The 18,990-nt window shown below is 45.3% G+C and overlaps 1 protein-coding gene across 1 annotated transcript in view; it reads left to right on the top strand.

The window, feature by feature from the left end:
• The window catches only part of LOC137435114 (1-phosphatidylinositol 4,5-bisphosphate phosphodiesterase beta-1-like), a 244,230-nt gene that overhangs the window by 36,929 nt on the left and 188,311 nt on the right, over positions 1-18,990 (top strand). Inside the window, exon 8 of the mRNA XM_078785120.1 lies at positions 2,026-2,192. Within this exon, the coding sequence (XP_078641246.1) occupies positions 2,026-2,192 (167 nt within the window). The remainder of the gene's footprint in view (positions 1-2,025; positions 2,193-18,990) is intronic.

The following is an 18,990-nucleotide window of genomic DNA, read 5'->3' as shown; positions in this document are numbered from 1 at the left end:
TTTGGTTCAGGTCCGAATTCATATCTGGCCTATCAGTAAGATACAAAAAAAACTTCAGCCTTGTGGAGGTATGCGCTCTACCGACTGCCGTTCTTGATTTCTATGTAAGATATTGCTTTGGGGCAAGTCTACATGCTAGCAAACACCATGGATGATCTTACTCAGTGGCCGGACACCTGTGGCATTTCTACAGTACCTGTATAACTTGTCTGACTAAAGCCAGAAATGCAAATATACTTTTGGCTGGCCTGCAAGCAATTACAAAATCAGTACAGTATGATTTGTACCCACAATTCCATTATAGTCTAGTAGGAAGACTAGGTCCCCCTGCACCCCCCGGAGATATACTTCTAATCAGTGTTTCTAGATTGGAAAAAATGTGTAGAAAATGACTAGCTATGGCCCCAAGCTGAAAAAATGTCCCACATACCATTTTTATGCAAATTACTGCTGCAAATTTTATGCAAAATTATGCAAATTTTATGCAAATTTTTGATGAGGAGTAGAGTTGAGGGGTCTTTGAGGGCTTCATCGAGGTGCTCTCGGTTGCAAGACTGGGTCATTCTGAGAAGCACAGCAGGGTCAGAGATCATGATGTTCTCCTCCTCAGTGAATCTCTCCATCAACAGCCTCTCCATTGCCTCACACACTGTTTTGAGGCAAAAGAGGGACTTTGCGTAGGCCTTTCCACTGAGAACACCTTTGAGAGATCCACTTGTTACTAGTTGTGCCTCAAAGAGAATCTCTGCATATCCAGAACCACGCATCTTGTGTCCAGTGAGCATCCCGATGTAGTTCATGGATGTGTGGAAGGGTCCAATCGTTACTACATGACTAGCAAATTCATTTGGCCAGCGCCAGATGATGGGAAGGGCTTTCATGCAGACACCCAGATCAAATGTATTCAGGACCCATCTCTGACCCACCTCAGCAGTTGCTGCCTCGGAACGCTTCAGTAGCTCACGAACAACTGCGTTGTCTGTGATCGGTTGGTGGATAGGCGTGCAGTAGTCGACTGTTGATTTGCTGGGTGGGGGAGAACCAGTTGCAGAGGTGAAACCCCCTAGCCCAGGCACAGGCTGCAGGCCATTGCCATGCCATGCAGGCACCAGGCACAGACCGATCACAGACAACGCAGTTGTTCGTGAGCTACTGAAGCGTTCCGAGGCAGCAACTGCTGAGGTGGGTCAGAGATGGGTCCTGAATACATTTGATCTGGGTGTCTGCATGAAAGCCCTTCCCATCATCTGGCGCTGGCCAAATGAATTTGCTAGTCATGTAGTAACGATTGGACCCTTCCACACATCCATGAACTACATCGGGATGCTCACTGGACACAAGATGCGTGGTTCTGGATATGCAGAGATTCTCTTTGAGGCACAACTAGTAACAAGTGGATCTCTCAAAGGTGTTCTCAGTGGAAAGGCCTACGCAAAGTCCCTCTTTTGCCTCAAAACAGTGTGTGAGGCAATGGAGAGGCTGTTGATGGAGAGATTCACTGAGGAGGAGAACATCATGATCTCTGACCCTGCTGTGCTTCTCAGAATGACCCAGTCTTGCAACCGAGAGCACCTCGATGAAGCCCTCAAAGACCCCTCAACTCTACTCCTCATCAAAAATTTGCATAAAATTTGCATAATTTTGCATAAAATTTGCAGCAGTAATTTGCATAAAAATGGTATGTGGGACATTTTTTCAGCTTGGGGCCATAGCTAGTCATTTTCTACACATTTTTTCCAATCTAGAAACACTGATTAGAAGTATATCTCCGGGGGGTGCAGGGGGACCTAGTCTTCCTACTAGACTATTATGTCTGGTAATGTTTGGTGGTTTTCACAGTGCCGGATCCCTCATCTCCAGCATCCCAGCAATACATTTTATCTCCAGCCAGAAGTAACACTGGCTTGTTGCCTTTGGGTCTAGCTTATGATAATGAAATTGTGAAAGAAAGCTTGATATTGATTGTTGATACAATTATGTGGTATCGAAAAATTTATGATACCACACCTGAATATTCCCATCCAGGGGGGCCAAAAACCGTCCATATCTGACACTGGAACAGTTCACAGAGTTTATTAACAACCGCCAAAGAGACCCTCGCCTCAATGAGATCCTCTATCCACCACTGAAGCCAGCTCAGGTGCAACAACTGGTGGAGAAGTATGAACGGAATGAGACTTTCGCCCAGAAAGGTGAGCTTTGATAAACCACAAGGTATATTTTACTTGAAACTACAGCAGGTCTCTGACCAGTTTCCTGCCCTCACACCCTCGGCTTGCTTAACTTCGATAGCACTTTCTTTCAAGTGGCAGATACAACGTACCCCATTAAACAAGTTAAAATATGAAGGAGGTGCCCTTTTCTCTGACATCTCATCCACATTGTGACATAGCTTTTGCAACAGCATTGTATAGTAGCTTGTATTGCTATTTATTAGTGCTGGGCCAATTAGGAAATTTGACTGTAACCAATAACCGATTAGATAAAAAAAATAATCTACAGATTATGCTACTGATTCTGATAATAGATTAATTAAATAATGACATCATTGCGCACACATGAAGTGTATACCGTGCTGGATCGGTGCCGTGACTGCGATTGTCGGATTGACGTTATTGAGTGGCTGAGAAGCAATACATTTAAAATCCCTCTCTAATCGAATGGTGTACCGTATCGAACGGTACAGCTACCTGTCATTCTTAAATGAATGATGAGCTGCTGTGTACTCATTCAATAAGCTATTGAGGATATAAAATGAAACGTTTCATACTTGTCTGGTCATGTGAAAAGCAAGTTTTATACAAAATACAGTACAGGGCATCCTCGGGTTATAAAGGGATTCCGTTCTGAACAATCGTTCATACAGTAAGTAAATCGATTGGCCAACGTTTGATCAAGATTGAAAATCAGAAAATAATGCTGGACTTCGGAATCATGCAGCAAAACGTTAATATTCATCCTTATGAAGCAGCATTTGCATGGTACGAAGGAAGGAAGGAAGGAAGGAGGCCAGCGCACCAGGAAGTGGAAAATGCAGTATGAACTTTTAACTTATCGTTAAGATAACGTGTTACAGTGCATTCAGAAAGTATTCAGACCCCTTCACTTTTTCACATTTTGTTATGTTGCAGCCTTATGCTGAAATCGTTTAAATTCATTTTTTCCCTCATCAATCTACACTCAATACCCCATAATGACAAAGAGAAAACAGGATTTTAGAAAGTTTTGCAAATTTATTAAAAAGAAAAAACTAAAATATCATATTGACATAAGTATTCAGACCCTTTGCTATGACACTTGAAATTTAGCTCAGGTGCCTCCCATTTCTCTTGATCATCTTTGAGATATTTCCACACCTTGATTGGAGTCCACCTGTGGTAAATTCAATTGATTGGACATGATTTGGAAAGGCACACACCTGTCTATATAAGGTCTCACAGCTGACGATGCATATCAGAGCAAAAACCAAGCCATGAGGTCGAAGGAACTGCTTGCAGAGCCCAGAGACAGGATTGTGTCGAGGAACAGATCTGGGGAAGCCTACAAAAAAATTTCTGCTGCATTGAAGGTTCCCAAGAGCACAGTGGCCTCCATAATTCTTAAATGGAAGAAGTTTGGAACAACCAGGACTCTTCCTAGAGCTGGCCGCCCAGCCAAACTGAGCAATCGAGGGAGAAGGGCCTTGGTAAGAGAGGTGACCAAGAACCCGATGGTCACTCTGGCTGAGCTCCAGAGATCCTGTGTGGAGATGGGAGAAACTTCCAGAAGGACAACTATCACGGCAACACTCCACCGACCTGGGCTTTATGGCAGAGTGGCCAGACGGAAGCCTCTCCTCAGTGAAAGACACATGAAAGCCCGCTTGGAGTTTGCAAAAAAGCACCTAAAGGACTCTCAGACTGTGAGAAACAAGATTCTGTGGGCTTTCCTTTGTGCTCGTGGCTTTTAAAAAAAGTAATATGGTGTAGCGGTTACCGGAAGCATGACACAATCACCTTGCACCGGCCGATGACGTAACCGGTGGGCGGTTACTTGCCCGGACTCGCCCGGGCGGACTCTCGATTTGCATACCATGCCCCGTTGAGAGGCGTGGCTGACTTATTTGCATACCACGCCCCGCCTGAGAGGCGTGGCTTTTGTGTGGTGAACTTTTGATATAAATTTCCGCCCGTGTTAACGGACTATTGAGTGCTTTTGAGTTCTTTCGAGTTGAGCTCGAATAAATAGCTCAGTGAAACTTCGTTCCTGGTGTCGTCCATTTTGCCCGGCTTTATCGTGCGAGCATAGCTCCACAATGGTAGTTTACATGAATCGGGTGTGATTTTGAAAGGTATGTGAAAGGTATTTATGATTTTGTTTCTCTTTGTGAGTTTGGAAGCAAAATAAATTCGATAACACACAATTTCTGAGCCGTTTGCCATATTAACATGTTTTCCAAATTACCGAGCCAAATGTTACTCCCCGTCACACAATGATTGCGAGCTGTTTATAAACAATAGTGTTTATGCACATCTGCTTGTGTTGTTAGCCCGGCTCCTGCTGCACAGCAGGATACAGGGTTTTGCAATCACTTCTGCGTTTCTGTGTGTCTGTGTCTGTGTCTGTCTGTCTGTCTGTCTGTCTGTCTTGGCTGTAACGTTTTTACCATTTGAGTTTTATCATCACATTTTCAACAAAGCTTTGTTATGATAATAGGGAGAAGTCAAGTTAATAATTTTGTTTAAAGGTTAAAGGTCAGCCTCACGTAAAATCATAAATTTTCATCTAATTGACCTGAAATTTGAAATTACCATTTGAGTTTTGTCATTAAATTTTCAACAAAGCTTTATTATGAGAATATGGAGAAGGCAAATTGATAATTTGGTCAAAAATTCAAATGGTCAAAGTTCAGTGTCGCATAAAATCACCAATTTTCACCCGATTGACCTGAAATTTAAAGAATTTGCATATCGGGTCACTGTATTGGTTCACTAATCAAAAGATAGGAGTCGATTGTTTTTTGTTTTTTAAAATAAAAGTGTTGTAAAAAGTCAAATCCACAACATTGTCCCATTGATAGGTTTAATGCAAATTCGATCTCTGGCAACACCTGTAAAAATACGATCATGCAATATATCAGGATTATATAATCAAGGAGAAGTCCAGCAATTAACAATCAGTGCAAGCAAGCCTGGATCATCTAAAGATACGCACCATTCGAGTCTACGCTGTCACAGATTATATGTCACAGGAATGATCCGGAGCGATGGTCGTCCGAGTTCTTATAGACGCCTCTCAGTGGTTGGAGAGAGCATAACACTTGGGTTCAACTTTGGTACAATTTCATTACATTCTCCCCGCCGTTAAAACTACACTTCCGCTCAGGCAGGAATCAAGCACGCAGCAGCATAATAGTAGGGGCAGCAATTGTCCGTCCATGTCAGTCGGTCCATCCGTAGCGATCGGGGCGACGAATCTCCCTTCCGGCACGGGTCTGGAAACTACCGGGTGCTACATCCCCAAGACCAGAGTCCCCAGCGTCGGAGTAGCCGCCTAAGTCAGGTGATGGAGGTGGCACCACAGAGCCTACAGGTTGGGGTGCGTTTAGCGGTGAGATGGCCGGCAGATACTCCACAGGCAGAGCAATGGGAGAGTCCATGGACTCTTAAATTGGTTCGTCAATTTCCCTGCAAGGGGCCAGGTGGCGTACGGAGACAGTTGACTCGCATCCATCAGACATCAACACACGAGCATGCTCGGGATTAGCCTGGAGTACTTGCACCTTATCCACTCGTGGATCATACTTACTCATGCGAACAGCACTTTTGAGGAAAGCCGGTCCCGGCTCTGCAAGCCAACTAGGTAAAGATCGGGTACTACCCGAACTCCTCGGGTGATGAAACATCCGTTCGTGGGGAGTTTGATTGGTAGCCGTACACAGTAAAGTCCTGATCGAGTTCAGTGCCACAGGTAGCGACCAAGCCCATTTGTCTAGGCCTCGGCTGAGGGACTTAAGGCTCAGCGTAACGGCTCTCCATATAATACCATTGAAGCGTTCGACCTGTCCATTCGCTTCTGGCCTATACGGAGTGGTATAGCTAGAAGCGACATTATGCTGGAGTAAGAAGTTCCTCACTTCCTGGGACAGGAACACCGCACCTCGATCGGTGTGCACGTAGGCCGGATTCCCAAACATAGAAAACAAGTTCTGCAGGCACCGGATAACCGTGGCGGCTGTCATATTACGCACGGGAAAGCAAAAGGGAATCTCGAGAACTCATCAACGATTGTGAGCAGGTAACGAGAGTTACTCGAAGCCGGTGACGCTGGCAGTGGCCCTTTGAAATCCATCGCCAATCTCTCCCACGGCCTAGTAGCTCTGACCAGCGTTCCCATAGGAGGGTTGTAGAAGCGCGGTTTGAGTTCAGTTTGTGCGAGCAGAGTAACGACATTTAGCCTCATTCATAGTGAAACGATACCTCTGCGCGACCTCGAGGAAGCGCTTCAGATTAGCATCATGATGTCCCTGGTCATACCCGCAAACCGCGAGATTATCCAGATAAACAAAGACATCGGTCAAGTTCTCCTTAGCGATGGGGTCGTCCATAGCCCTCTGAAAACAAGGGACCCCGTTCGTGACCCCAAAAGGTAGCCGGGTGAACTGGTATAACCTCTGACCAGATTCAAATGCTGTGTAGATGCGATCTGCCTCGGAGATGGGGATTTGATGATACGCAGTACGCAGATCGAGAGTGCTATAGACCGAATACTGTGCCACCTGTCGAACCAGGGAGTCCATTCCCGGGAGTGGGTAGGGATCCAGCTGTGTAAACCGATTAATAGTCTGCGAATAGTCGATTACCATGCGTTTGTGATGCGATTCGCTTCGTACCACCAGAACTTGGGCCTGCCATGGCGACCGACTAGGTTATATGATACCTTCCTTTAGTAGCAGGGCCGTTTCTTCCGCAATGAAGTGCGCGTCAGCTCGTGAGTAGCGTCGCGATTTAACCGCGACAGGTGTACAGTCCGTGGTCATATTGGGGAACAGCGACAGTGGCTCAATTTCCATCCCTGCAAGAGCACACACAGCAAGAGTATCAGTACCACCAAATTCCATTTCCAAACGTCCATGTCGCTTGAGAAAATCATGTCCGAGCAAAACTTCTGCACATAATGCTGGTAAGACTATTAGATGCACAGCCGGAAACATTCGACCCTTAATCACAAGCATCAGTCGAAATTCCCCTTTTGTGCTAAGCCATAGCCCCTGAGAGGCCATAAAGATTCGGCGTCTTGTCCCAAGTATCGGCCATCCATGTTTCTGCACAAGTCGAAAATCAACATAACTATCCGTGGATCCCGGGTCGATCAAAGCATTAGCAAAAATTCCCTCGATCATGAGTGGGATTATAGCACGAGCCAGGCCAGGTGGACCTGTAGTTATTGAGTCGTCAAGGTGAGGCGCTCGTGCCTCGCGTGTGGAACAAACCCCAGCTAAAGTCTTTCGTGCCGTTGAAGTCATCTGTAGGCCAGTCGTGCCGCCTCCAGAGGGCGCACGTGCCACGCGTGAAGTTTCCAGCTTTCGTGCCGTTGAAGTAGCTTGTAGATCATACGTGCAGCCTCCGGAGGGCGCTCGTGCCACGCGCGGAGTTTCAAAGCCAGCATTAACCGATCAGGTGGCCGATCCCGGAAGTTGGCAGGGTGTCGGAAGAAAGCCGGCCAAGGACGGTCGCACCGCGTACTGAAGTGTTTGCGCCACTTGTTTAGTCGGCGCGGTGAGTCTCACCAAGGTCGAGCTCTCAGCTCGGGCCCCACGGAAAGGGGCGATCCCCATCAAAGTCGGGCGAGGCGCGCCGCGCGCCGTTCGGACCGCTGGCTCGGAGATAAGCACATTCATCGTCGAGCGGGCTCGTTTGCCCCGCGACGCTCCGCAAACTTTTGCAAAATGTCCCGTCTTTGAGCACAAATGACACTTCGCATCTTTAGCAGGGCAAACAGACCTGGGATGATCCCGATTCCCACAGAAATAGCACGTAGCGTTACTTCCGGACCTGGGTCCAGCTGCAGCGGCCACCGTCAAGCCCAGATCGGGATCCTCGGGAGTGGCCGTGGTCTCCGATTCCGGCGGAGGTGTCGAGGCTGCATCCACGACCTCGGCGGTAGCTCTCTCTGGTCGAGTCTGTCGAGATGTCCCCGCAGTGACGTATGGGCGTTCATACGCGTCGGATTGTTCCCGTGCTTCGGTGTACACGTGAGATAGCAGGAGTGCTTCGGCTAGTGTCAAATTGGCTTCTTCAAGTAGTCTGTTTGACGACCGGTGACCTAAGTCCTGCGACGAAAGAATCGCGAACAAGGTCATCACAAACTTGTTCATGAGTGCATACCACAGGGGTACTCTCCTTCAGTAGGCGTCGGAGGTCTTGAGCAAATTGATCTAAAGTCTCCGTGGACTGTTGTCGTCGCGTCGCAAGCAAATGTCGTGAATAGACCACGCTTCGTATTTTTATGTAAATATGCTTCAGCTCAGCCACAGCTGCATCGAATGTCCCACATAGTTCAATTGACATGTACACGGTATGGTGCACCTTTGATTGCAGCACTTCGAGTTTTGTTTCTTCGGAGACGGGCGCCTGAGCCTTGAACTGGTTATCCAAGATTTTCAGCCAATGTGTCAGTTCGGCGGCCACGTCCTCCGCCTGAGGATCAGCTGCGAAGATCGGCACTTGGATCATCTTATGAGTCATGTCAGTCTCGTTCGTGTCCCGTTCTCGTTCAAGATGAAGATAAGAATTCGCATTAATTGTTGTAAAAAGTCAAATCCACAACATTGTCCTAATGGTAGGTTTAATGCAAATTTGATCTCTGGCAACACCTGTAAAAATACGATCATGCAATATATCAGGATTATATAATCAAGGAGAAGTCCAGCAATTAACAATCAGTGCAAGCAAGCCTGGATCATCGAAATATACGCACCATTCGAGTCTACGCCGTCACAGATTATATGTCACAGGAATGACCCGGAGCGATGGTCATCCGAGTTCTTATAGACGCCTCTCAGTGGTTGGAGAGAGCATAACACCTGGGTTCAACTTAGGTACAATTTCATTACAAAAAGGTCAAAGGTCAAGGCTGCATCAAATCATCAATTGTCTTTTTTTTAATTTTTTTTTTACTGTTTTCATTATTTTGAGCATACGGAATAAACTTCCGTATTAATAATCATACGGAATAAAAGAATTTCATAAATGTCTGAACTCATTTTCCTTTCAAAATGGAGAAGGTTGTCATGGGGACCGCAAGGCTAACCCCCGCTCTAGCAGGGGAAATGGCCTTAAAATGCATGTTGTTGTTGAGCATACGGAAGAAGGAGAGGATGTCTCAATACTGGAAGCAGATGATCAAATGGAAGCAGATCTCAAATGGAAGCAGATGGGCTTTGCATTTTCAGATGCTTTCTTGTTTTTTTTCATTTACTTATTGAAGTTCGTTCTAAACAAAGGTGAAAGCTACTCAAGGTTTTTCAATTGTATGTGATGAAACTTTAATCGGTAATCTGCACTCTGCACTGACTCCATTCTGCCGGTGCATGTTACCCAAAAATTGCCGATATCTGCCTATTCCGATTACCAGCAACGATATCGGTCGGCCAAGCACTACTATTTATCCTATTTCAATTCATTTCACATGTGGACACTAAAAGGTCTCAATAGTGAGCTTTTCTCAGTCTCCACAGCTGTTCTTATTTTTCTCAGTTTTCCATATTTTGAGCCTTGGCCATATTTCTTACTTGCCCACTTGCTCCACCTGCAGTACATTTTAATGTTCTGATGGAATAATGTCACATTTATAAATGACAATGCTGCTTTGCCTTTGCATACTGTGGGTTGACATCACAACAAAAATTTTCAAACAGGAAAACTGTAGATGACAACTGCTGCAGGACACTTGCAGAGATTAGTTTGTGAGGATGATGTGAATGAACAGTCACTTTGAATGGGCCCTTTGCCTACAAAGCAGAATAAACTGATCCCTCTGTCCGCATCTTGCCACCCTGTTTTTACTGCCTCCTGGATACTGAAGTTTTCATCTGAGAACGTCGAAAAATGGTCCGATTTCAACACATTCTGAGTACCGTCTCTCAACAATCGTCAGATCTCCTGAACTGTAAACATGTGGTCAGGTTTTAACATATCCTGGATATCGCTGTCTGCTCACCAAGCTTTTTCCTTGTAGTATCAAAGGCCACCTTCATTCCTGACTCAGCAGCTTCATTAATTTGCACATGGAATCAGCATGTAGCTAACAATATCCTTTCATCTCCTCTTACAGTGGACCTCTTACATCCTCTTAGGCTGCAGTGCCCTAAAACACCATATTGAGCCCTGTTTTGTTACTCATATATATCTTGAATCTCCTGAAATACCCTCCCTTTCATTTCGCAGATAACTCTACATTGTACTGTTTCGTACCACATCTTAATCTTAATATCCGTTTGCAGTACGTGGCTGCTGGTTTGTATTCTTTCTGGAAGTGTGGCTATGCCACTGATGGTACGTTAGAGCAGGAATTTGAAATTTGCGCAGGTGTCGACGATAACTTGTCTCCTGTAGGATATTTAACGTACACAAACTAATGCTAGCAGATGGGACACCCATAATAACATGCATTCAAGGGATGGTGCACACCTTGATTAATCGCCCTGCAGGTGACCCATGGTGTCAGTTTATAACTAGGTTTAGATTAAAACCTTGGATAGACAGCTCAGAGATGAGTACACATACGTCTCGGCTATCCAGTCCATCTCCATCTCAATGACGGACAGGTATCCCTTGAATCCTCCCTTGCTGATCGACAAAGGATCAGATGCTGGGCTGATACATAGAACATGTCATTCAATCCAGGAAATTCTTACATTTCATTTTGTTTGTTTCTAAGGATTACTTGCGTACTCACCTATCAATTTCTTGATCAGTCACTGGAAGAAGTTCAGGCCCTCAAACTTCTGGTTCTCATCATTAGCCTTGACCTTTCCTGGGTAGACCATATGCCAAAGCTGGCTTCCAAATCCAGCCGTACATGGAATCGCCTCTGAGTAAATCTTAACTTCTCCTGGCCGATAAGGATCTTGTCTATAGCTTATTGGAGTACTGACTGATGCCCCCTTTGGGCTTATGCTCCCACTTCATACCTCTCACTTCTGGATGCTTTGGAATCATAATCTCTCCGCATCATTGGCATCTCCCACAAATATACAGATGCACAGGTCCTGTTGCTCTGCCATTGCATAAAGGTTGGTGGCCTCTTTTCTTTTCTTTTTTTTTCTTCTACTGCTTAAATTCTGGTCTTGCTTCTCCTACAGTTTCCGTTCTCTGCCTCTTAACAAGCGTACTGCTCCTTTGTTCTCCTTTTCTCCCACCTGTAGAACTGCTTCCCTGAGACAGTCCAATCTTTCTTCCCTCCAGGGCTCCCAAGACAAAATGAAAATATCTTGCCATGTTTCATCCCCATCTCTGAGCTATTCTACTCCCGTTACTTTCGGTTATGGTTTTTCTTTCACTTTCTCTTCTCTCTCATCTCTCTCTCTCTCTCCCTCTCCCTCTCCGTCTCCGTCTCCGTCTAGGTCTCTGTCTCTCTCTCTGTCTCTGTCTCTGTCTCTTTATCTGTCTGTCTCTGTCTCTTTCTCTGTCTCTGTCTCTGTCTCTTTATCTATCTCTGTCTCTGTCTCTGTCTCTTTCTCTTTCTCTGTCTCTGTCTCTTTCTCTGTCTCTGTCTCTTTATCTGTCTCTGTCTCTGTCTCTGTCTCTTTATCTGTCTCTGTCTCTTTCTCTGTCTCTGTCTCTGTCTCTTTATCTGTCTCTGTCTCTGTCTCTGTCTCTGTCTCTTTATCTGTCTCTGTCTCTTTCTCTGTATCTGTCTCTGTCTCTTTCTCTGTCTCTGTCTCTGTCTCTTTATCTGTCTCTTTATCTGTCTCTGTCTCTGTCTCTGTCTCTGTCTCTTTATCTGTCTCTGTCTCTTTATCTGTCTCTGTCTCTGTCTCTGTCTCTTTATCTGTCTCTGTCTCTGTCTCTTTCTCTGTCTCTGTCTCTGTCTCTGTCTCTGTCTCTGTCTCTGTCTCCATCTCTGTCTCTTTCTCTTTCTCTTTCTCTTTCTCTTCTTTATTTTCCTGTTAATTCATTGACCTTCTTTTTGTGTAAAATTGTTTCTTACCACCTTTCTTTTATCCATAACCTTTCAAACTTGTCTCCCTCCTCTAAAGAATTGGTGGCACATTCTCCCTCCTCTAAAACCATCACTTCAAGTAACACAACAGCCATAATCTTCTTCACTATGTCAGATTTATTAGCTTGCTTCCAATCAACAGCAACGCCATGGAATCCATCATCACAGTTTTTTTCTTGAACTCTTGATTATATATCTTGAACTTATAGGCCTCACCATCAGCCATGACATTTTCTGGGCCAAACACAAAGGAAAGCTGGCCTCCAAAGTCAGCCACAGTCTGAGCATCCCTTGTCGATCCAAGTCTTTCCTTGGAAAATTAGAGCTAATCAGTCTACATGGCCTTTGTGTGTAGCTCAATGGAATCCTGCTCTCTTCTTTAGGCTGGTGCACCAACATCACATCTGTCTCTCCTGGATTCTTATGGATTATAAAGCTTTCAAAATTATTGGCATCTCCCATGATGAGGAATCCATGAACCTGCCTTGCAGCACGAGGTCTGTTACTCTCCCATTAGAGGCAGGTTGGTCCCTCAGTCCTCCAACCCTCCCCAGCAACTCTAGGAGGCATGCGTTCTTTCATTAACCCCCTACTGGTTAAACGTCCAAAATGCAGGCTAACTGCACAATTAATCTCTCATTCTTCACTTCATCTGTCTATGGAGCAACCTTCCAGAATTTGTTCTGTCTCGCTATTCCCTCCAGTACTTCAAGCAAGCAATGCATCACCATCTCATGTAATGCATCCTCAATTCTGCCTCATGAACCCTATTTACCCACATTAACCTTTCTGAACTCAACCATTTTATTTACTAGTTTCAGTGTTTCCTCCCCTTCTCTCTCTCTCTTTTTTTTTTTTTGTATACAAGATCGAGGCTTGTGTAAGAGCATACATTAATCACAAAAAAAAAAACTAACGCGTAAAACATATGATAAAGGGAGCAGAAGACAAGATGGGGGGAGAGAGGAAAGCACACAAGTACAACAGTAGAGAAGAGGCACACAGGAAATCTGTGGCAGGGTGAGGGCTTTGGGGGAGGAGGCATGGGAAAGGGGAGGTGGGGGGGGAGGGAAGGGGAGGAGAGGTGTACGACACATGGACACTGCTAGAACTTTCAGGAAAGAAGTCGGTATTTCAAAAAAGTGGATCTGGGGTGAATTAACGGGGGTAGAAAAGATCAAGGTTTTGGACAGGGGAAGATAAGAAATGGTGGTGAACAGCTGTTTTAAAGACCTGGAGGGAGGAGTGGGATAGAAGAGAGTGAGGGAGTTTGTTCCAGAGGTGGGAGAAAAGAGGAATGAGTACTGACTCAATGAGTGAAGGTGAGCAGAGAGTCTTGATTTTGGCAGTTTCACCAGAAGAGGGTTGCTGGCAGATCTTGTGCAACCTGTAGGAATATTTGGGGGACAGAGCACAGACAGAGCTGGGGGAGCTAGGCCGGAGAGGGGTCGGTAGAAGACAGAAAGACCACCAACCTGCCTGCGGTAAGTGAGTGAAAGGCCCTCGGAGTTAGCTTCATCGCGGGAAATTCCAATGATTCTGAAAGCTTTGGTTTCAACAGTGTGAAGCCGAGCTAGGTATGAGGCTGGAGCACCAGTCAAGAGGGGAGAACAGTATTCCATTGAGTTGTGGATGAAAGCCTTGTATGTGGTGAGGGGCTCAGGTGTGGCAAGGAAGGAATTCGCACGACGGAGGATGCCCAGTCAGCAACTGGCTTTGGAGGCCAGCTTGGAAATGTGGTTTTCCCAGGAAAGATCATGGCAGATAGTGAGACCCAAAAGCTTGAGTGACAGAACTTCTTCAAGATCATTGTTCAGAAAGTAGATGGGAGGGTTGTCCAGTCGGTCTTTTCGGAGAGACATAGTAAGAGTTTGAGATTTGTCGGGATTGAAAGACATGTTGCACTTGTTTGACCAGTCTGTGATTTTGTCCAGGTCTGCAGAGAGTGAGGAGGCTGCAGACTGTGATCTGAGGGATGAGGAATGGAGCAACAGAGAGTGGAGTTATCAGCGAAGAGATGGAGAACTCCCTTGGGGAAAACTGCCTTGGGGAACTCCAGCCTGAACAGGAAGGGGAGATGAGAGAAATCAATTCAGGGCCACACGTTGACTACGACCAGAGAGGAAGTCCGCAGGCCATGCATGGAGATTTCCATGGATACCAGAAGAGGAGAGTTTGGTGAGCAGTGCAGGGTGCCAGACCGTATTGACGGCACATGATATGTCAAGGGAGACAGCTCTGATTTCCTGTTTGGCCTTAAGGACCTCCTTCCATTGTTGAGACAGCAGAAGCAGCATGTCCAGAGTAAAATGACATGGTCTGAATCCAAATTGATGATCCGAGATCAAGCCATTGGAGAAGAGGAAGGATTTGAGGTCAGATGCGATGATGGATTCCATGACCTTGCTGATTATTGGGAGCAGGCTGATTGGTCTGTAGTTGCAAGGATCTGCTTTTGCACCTTTTTTGTGTAAAGTGGTAATGTTGGCTGATTTCCAAGCAGATGGCAGATGACCTTGTGCAAAAGAGAGGGTGAAGATAACAGAGAGAGGGTGAGATGGAGCGGCAGAGCAGGATTTTAAGACCCGTGGGCTGATGCCGTCTGGTCCAGTTGCAGAATCAGAGTCGAGGTTTGACAAAAACTTATCCACCTTGTCAGGAGAGAAGGACACAGAGTCCAGGAGCAGCTGGGTTCGACTGGGTAAGGTGGGTACAGAGAGAGATGGGTTTGGGACACAAGATTTTGAGGCAAACGCAGAGTTGAGGCATTCAGCCTTTTCACGTGCCGTGTCAGCTGTGTAGCCGTTTGAGGTAAGGTAGGGGATGGAAGGGGAACAAACACCAGAAACAGATTTGACCAGACGCCACCAGGATTTGGAGGAGGGAGACAGGTTTGAGAGTTTAGTCTTGAGAGTAGAGAGATATTGTTTCCTGGCTCTCCTGAGGGTAGACACACACTTGTTCCAAGCTTTGTGAAAGGAACTGAGATTTCCTTCAGTTGGATTAGCCTTTCATGAGGTGAAGGCAAGTTGCTTCTTGGCAACTGCCTCACCACAAGCTTCAGTGTACCATGGACGGGAGGAAGGGTATGACAACTGAAGACGAGATGGGATAAATCTGTGCATGAGAGAGAGAGAGCAGTTTGCTTTGGAATAATTTCCAGGAATAGTTGATGTCAGAGGCACTAGAGATGGGAGACCAGTCCAGATGATTGATGGCTGTTTGAGCACAATGCCAGTCAGCCTGAGTGAAATGCCAGACTCATCGGCGCTGAGGAGGCTCTCTGAAAATGGCCAGAGAGATGTCCACTTTAACAAGCAAATGATCTGCAGAACCGCTTGGAGCAGAAGAAGAGCAGCAGACATGGTCTGAATGCAGGGAAGTTTGTCATAACCAAGTCTAGAAGAGAAGCTAATCCATTGACTGAGATCCGGTTCGGGAAATAGACAGATTGTGTCAGTCCCAGTGAGTCGCACAATGGAAATCCTCATATGAAATGTATGATATTAAATCCTTCCTCTTCTCCAATGGCCCCATCTCAGATCACCAATTAGGATTCAGACCAGGTCACTAGGCCTTGGACATGTTGATCATGTGCTCTCCCAATAATGTATGGATGCCCTCAATGTCAGACATGAGATCAAGGCCATCTCTCTCGACATATACTGTATCAAGCTTTTGATACAGTCTGATATCCCAAATTGTTCTCCAAACTCTCTGCTTATGTCATCCAAGGCCAACTCCACACATGGCTTACTGCCTTCCTCGACTCTTATAGACAACATGCGGCTCTCAAAAGAATACTTTCATCCCCTCTCCCTGTTAAGGCTAGAGTGCCCCAAGGCTGGAGTACCCCAGTGTTCTGGGCTCAGTCCTAGTCCTAATATTCATCAACGATCTATCTGACTCTCTAGAAAATCCCTTTGATCAATTTGCTGACATCTCCACCCTATGCCGTGACATCCCTCATCCTTCAGATATGCAGGCAGCAGCCTCTTCACTCTCTTCAGACCTTGAAAATAAATCACAAACAGGTCAAACACTTGGAATATGTTTTTCAATCCAGACAAATCTCATACTCTCACTCTCTTTCTCTGAAAGGGCCGTATGGCAAACCCTCCCATCTGTTTTCTTAACAATCTTCTTGAGGCAATTTAGTCATTCATACTTCTGGGTCTCACTATCAGCGATGATTTTATTGGTTAAAAACAAAATTTAAAGTTGGCCTCCAAAGCCATTTGCCAATTTGACATCCTCTGCCGTACAAAGTCCTTCATTGGCACACCTGAAGTACTATCCACCTTCCAAGGTCTTCATCCACAGCTTGATGGGGTGCTGCTTTCCGCTCTGGGCTGGTGCTTCTGCCTCATACCTTGCTCATCTTGACACCATGGAAACCAAGGCCTTCAAGATTATTGGAATCTTCTGTGATGAAGCTGTGTCTATGGGTCATTCACTTTCACATTGCAGACAGGTCCGCATGGTCCCTGTCTTCTTCTGCTTCCTTTCTGGTCTTGTATCCTCTACTCTTTCTGTGCTTTGTTCCCCCCATGTATCTGCAGGGTACACAGTTCACCATCAACCCCCTTCTGGTGAAACTTCCAAAATCCAGAATCACTGCTCACCTCTACTTATTCATTCTTCTTTTTTTCCCCCATCTGTGGAACCACCTTTCACATTCTCTTCAATCTTAGTCTTCCCTCCAGGCCTTCAGGACAGCTGTTCACCACCATCTCAGATTCCCCATCCAAAACCATGATCCTTTATTTTCCAATAACCCCTCCCCTCCCACCTCTAAACCCACCTCATTCCAAATTTCCAGTTTGTCCTTCCTGAGAGTTTGCTTCTGTACCCATCTTGTCCACACCATGTGTCTTCCCCTACCCCTCATTCCTCACCACATTATTTGTCCAAGTCTCTCCCTATTTTATCCTTGAACCTTGCTGTTGGTGCGGCCCCTCTCTCTATTGTTCCTTTTGTTCTGTTGCATCCTGATCCATTGTGTTCTAGCTCATCCATGAGCCTGTCTACAAAAAAAAAACACCTCGCTCTGTGACGTCTTGATTTTGGGTGCAGACAAAATTAATGGTGCATTAATTTTAAACACATATGGCCGAAATATAACCTCAATTGAAAGGAAACAGTTTGTCCATGCCCAGAATTGCACAATAGTTGGTTCCTCATTGCTGGTTGTACCCAATTATGTTGGGGAAACTGTGGTGCAATGGGACGCGGCATGCATTGAAGACAAGCCCTCAAAACATCTATTCTTGGCGAATGATATTAAGTGCCAACGCCTGAGCACTTAATATCATAGGCCAAGAATAACTGCTCCATGGGATGTCTAAATGCACCTTGTCTCCCAGGATACGCCAGTTTCCTGTATTGTGAATACCTGAGAATATTTTCAGACCAATCAATCATATTATGCTTCATTACTACCCCAACAAGAAAGAATAATTGAATGAATCGCAAAACATTTTGAGGAGTTTTAACTTGTTTTTCAGCCACCTCAATTTCTAGACCTCATCTTAATGAATATTTTCATCGTAACAACCCTCAACATCACATTTTCATCAAATTGCATGCGTTTCATCATTTCAAATTTAATTACTAAATATGTACTCAACAGTACATTTCTAAAAAGTATATGTGGCAATGCACTTTACCATTTTGGAATATGAAACATGTGTTCCCAGGTTATAACTAAGACATTTCTGAACTTGCAGTGATGACATTTCCAGGCACCAGAGGTAAAACATGCATTGCCATTATTTACTACTAGGGCATGCCCGTACTATATATATATCTAAAATTATATCCCCCCCCTCTATTTACATGAAATGGTTTGGTCCAAAGCGAACGGCTTGCGAGTACGGTGACAATCCCCCCCCCCCCCCCCTCTATTTACATGAAATGGTTTGGTCCAAAGCGAACGGCTTGCGAGTACGGTGACAATCCCCCCCCCCCTCTATTTACATGAAATGGTTTGGTCCAAAGCGAACGGCTTGCGAGTACGGTGACAATCCCCCCCCTCTATTTACATGAAATGGTTTGGTCCAAAGCGAACGGCTTGCGGAGTTTGGTAAAGAAATCGCCATAGCTCGGTAACTACTTGTCCGATTAATATGAAACCTTGAAAAGGCACATCCTCGGGTCCCCAGCAATATACCTGGCAAGTTTAAAGTATATCGGACCCGTGGTTGTCGAGAAACAGCGGTCACAGACATACAAACATACAAACATACAAACATACACACAGAGATTACTGGAATTATAGATAGATAACTGTGAATAATTGACAAAAGGGAAGATTAATACAAAAACATACTTGATTGGCGAATGGCCGTTTTCTCAAAACTTTTCCCGTAACTTCGGAGCGAAGATGAATGCCTCTGGATTCCATCTGCGGGAAAAGGTTATTAAGCCTCTTTATCAGACTTCAGGCGAACTAACCTCTTACTTGCTCTCCCAATGTTGAGGTCTCTTCAACGAGACAAATGTGTTCGTCTCGGTGGAATGAACCAGCTGAGGACTCCCTCACGCAAGCACGTAAAGTTCTGATGGAATGGCAATGGACAACTGCCACTTTCACAATAAAATGTCCTCACATATGAAAGAACAAATATCCCAAAATATCCCATCGCTTCAACCATCTGAGCTACAGTATTTTTGATGAATATCCAATATTGAAGGTGACAGGTGTTTTCTTTCCTTTTGCCAAGATTGTGCTCAGGATAGCTTTGTTTGAGGATTTTGATTGCGAATGTTGGCGTTTTGGCTGTG

This window comes from Myxine glutinosa, chromosome 9 (assembly GCF_964187855.1).
Source record: "Myxine glutinosa chromosome 9, kmMyxGlut1.1, whole genome shotgun sequence".
In the NCBI taxonomy this organism is placed as follows: domain Eukaryota; kingdom Metazoa; phylum Chordata; class Myxini; order Myxiniformes; family Myxinidae; genus Myxine; species Myxine glutinosa.
This window is presented reverse-complemented; position numbering and strand designations above follow the sequence as displayed.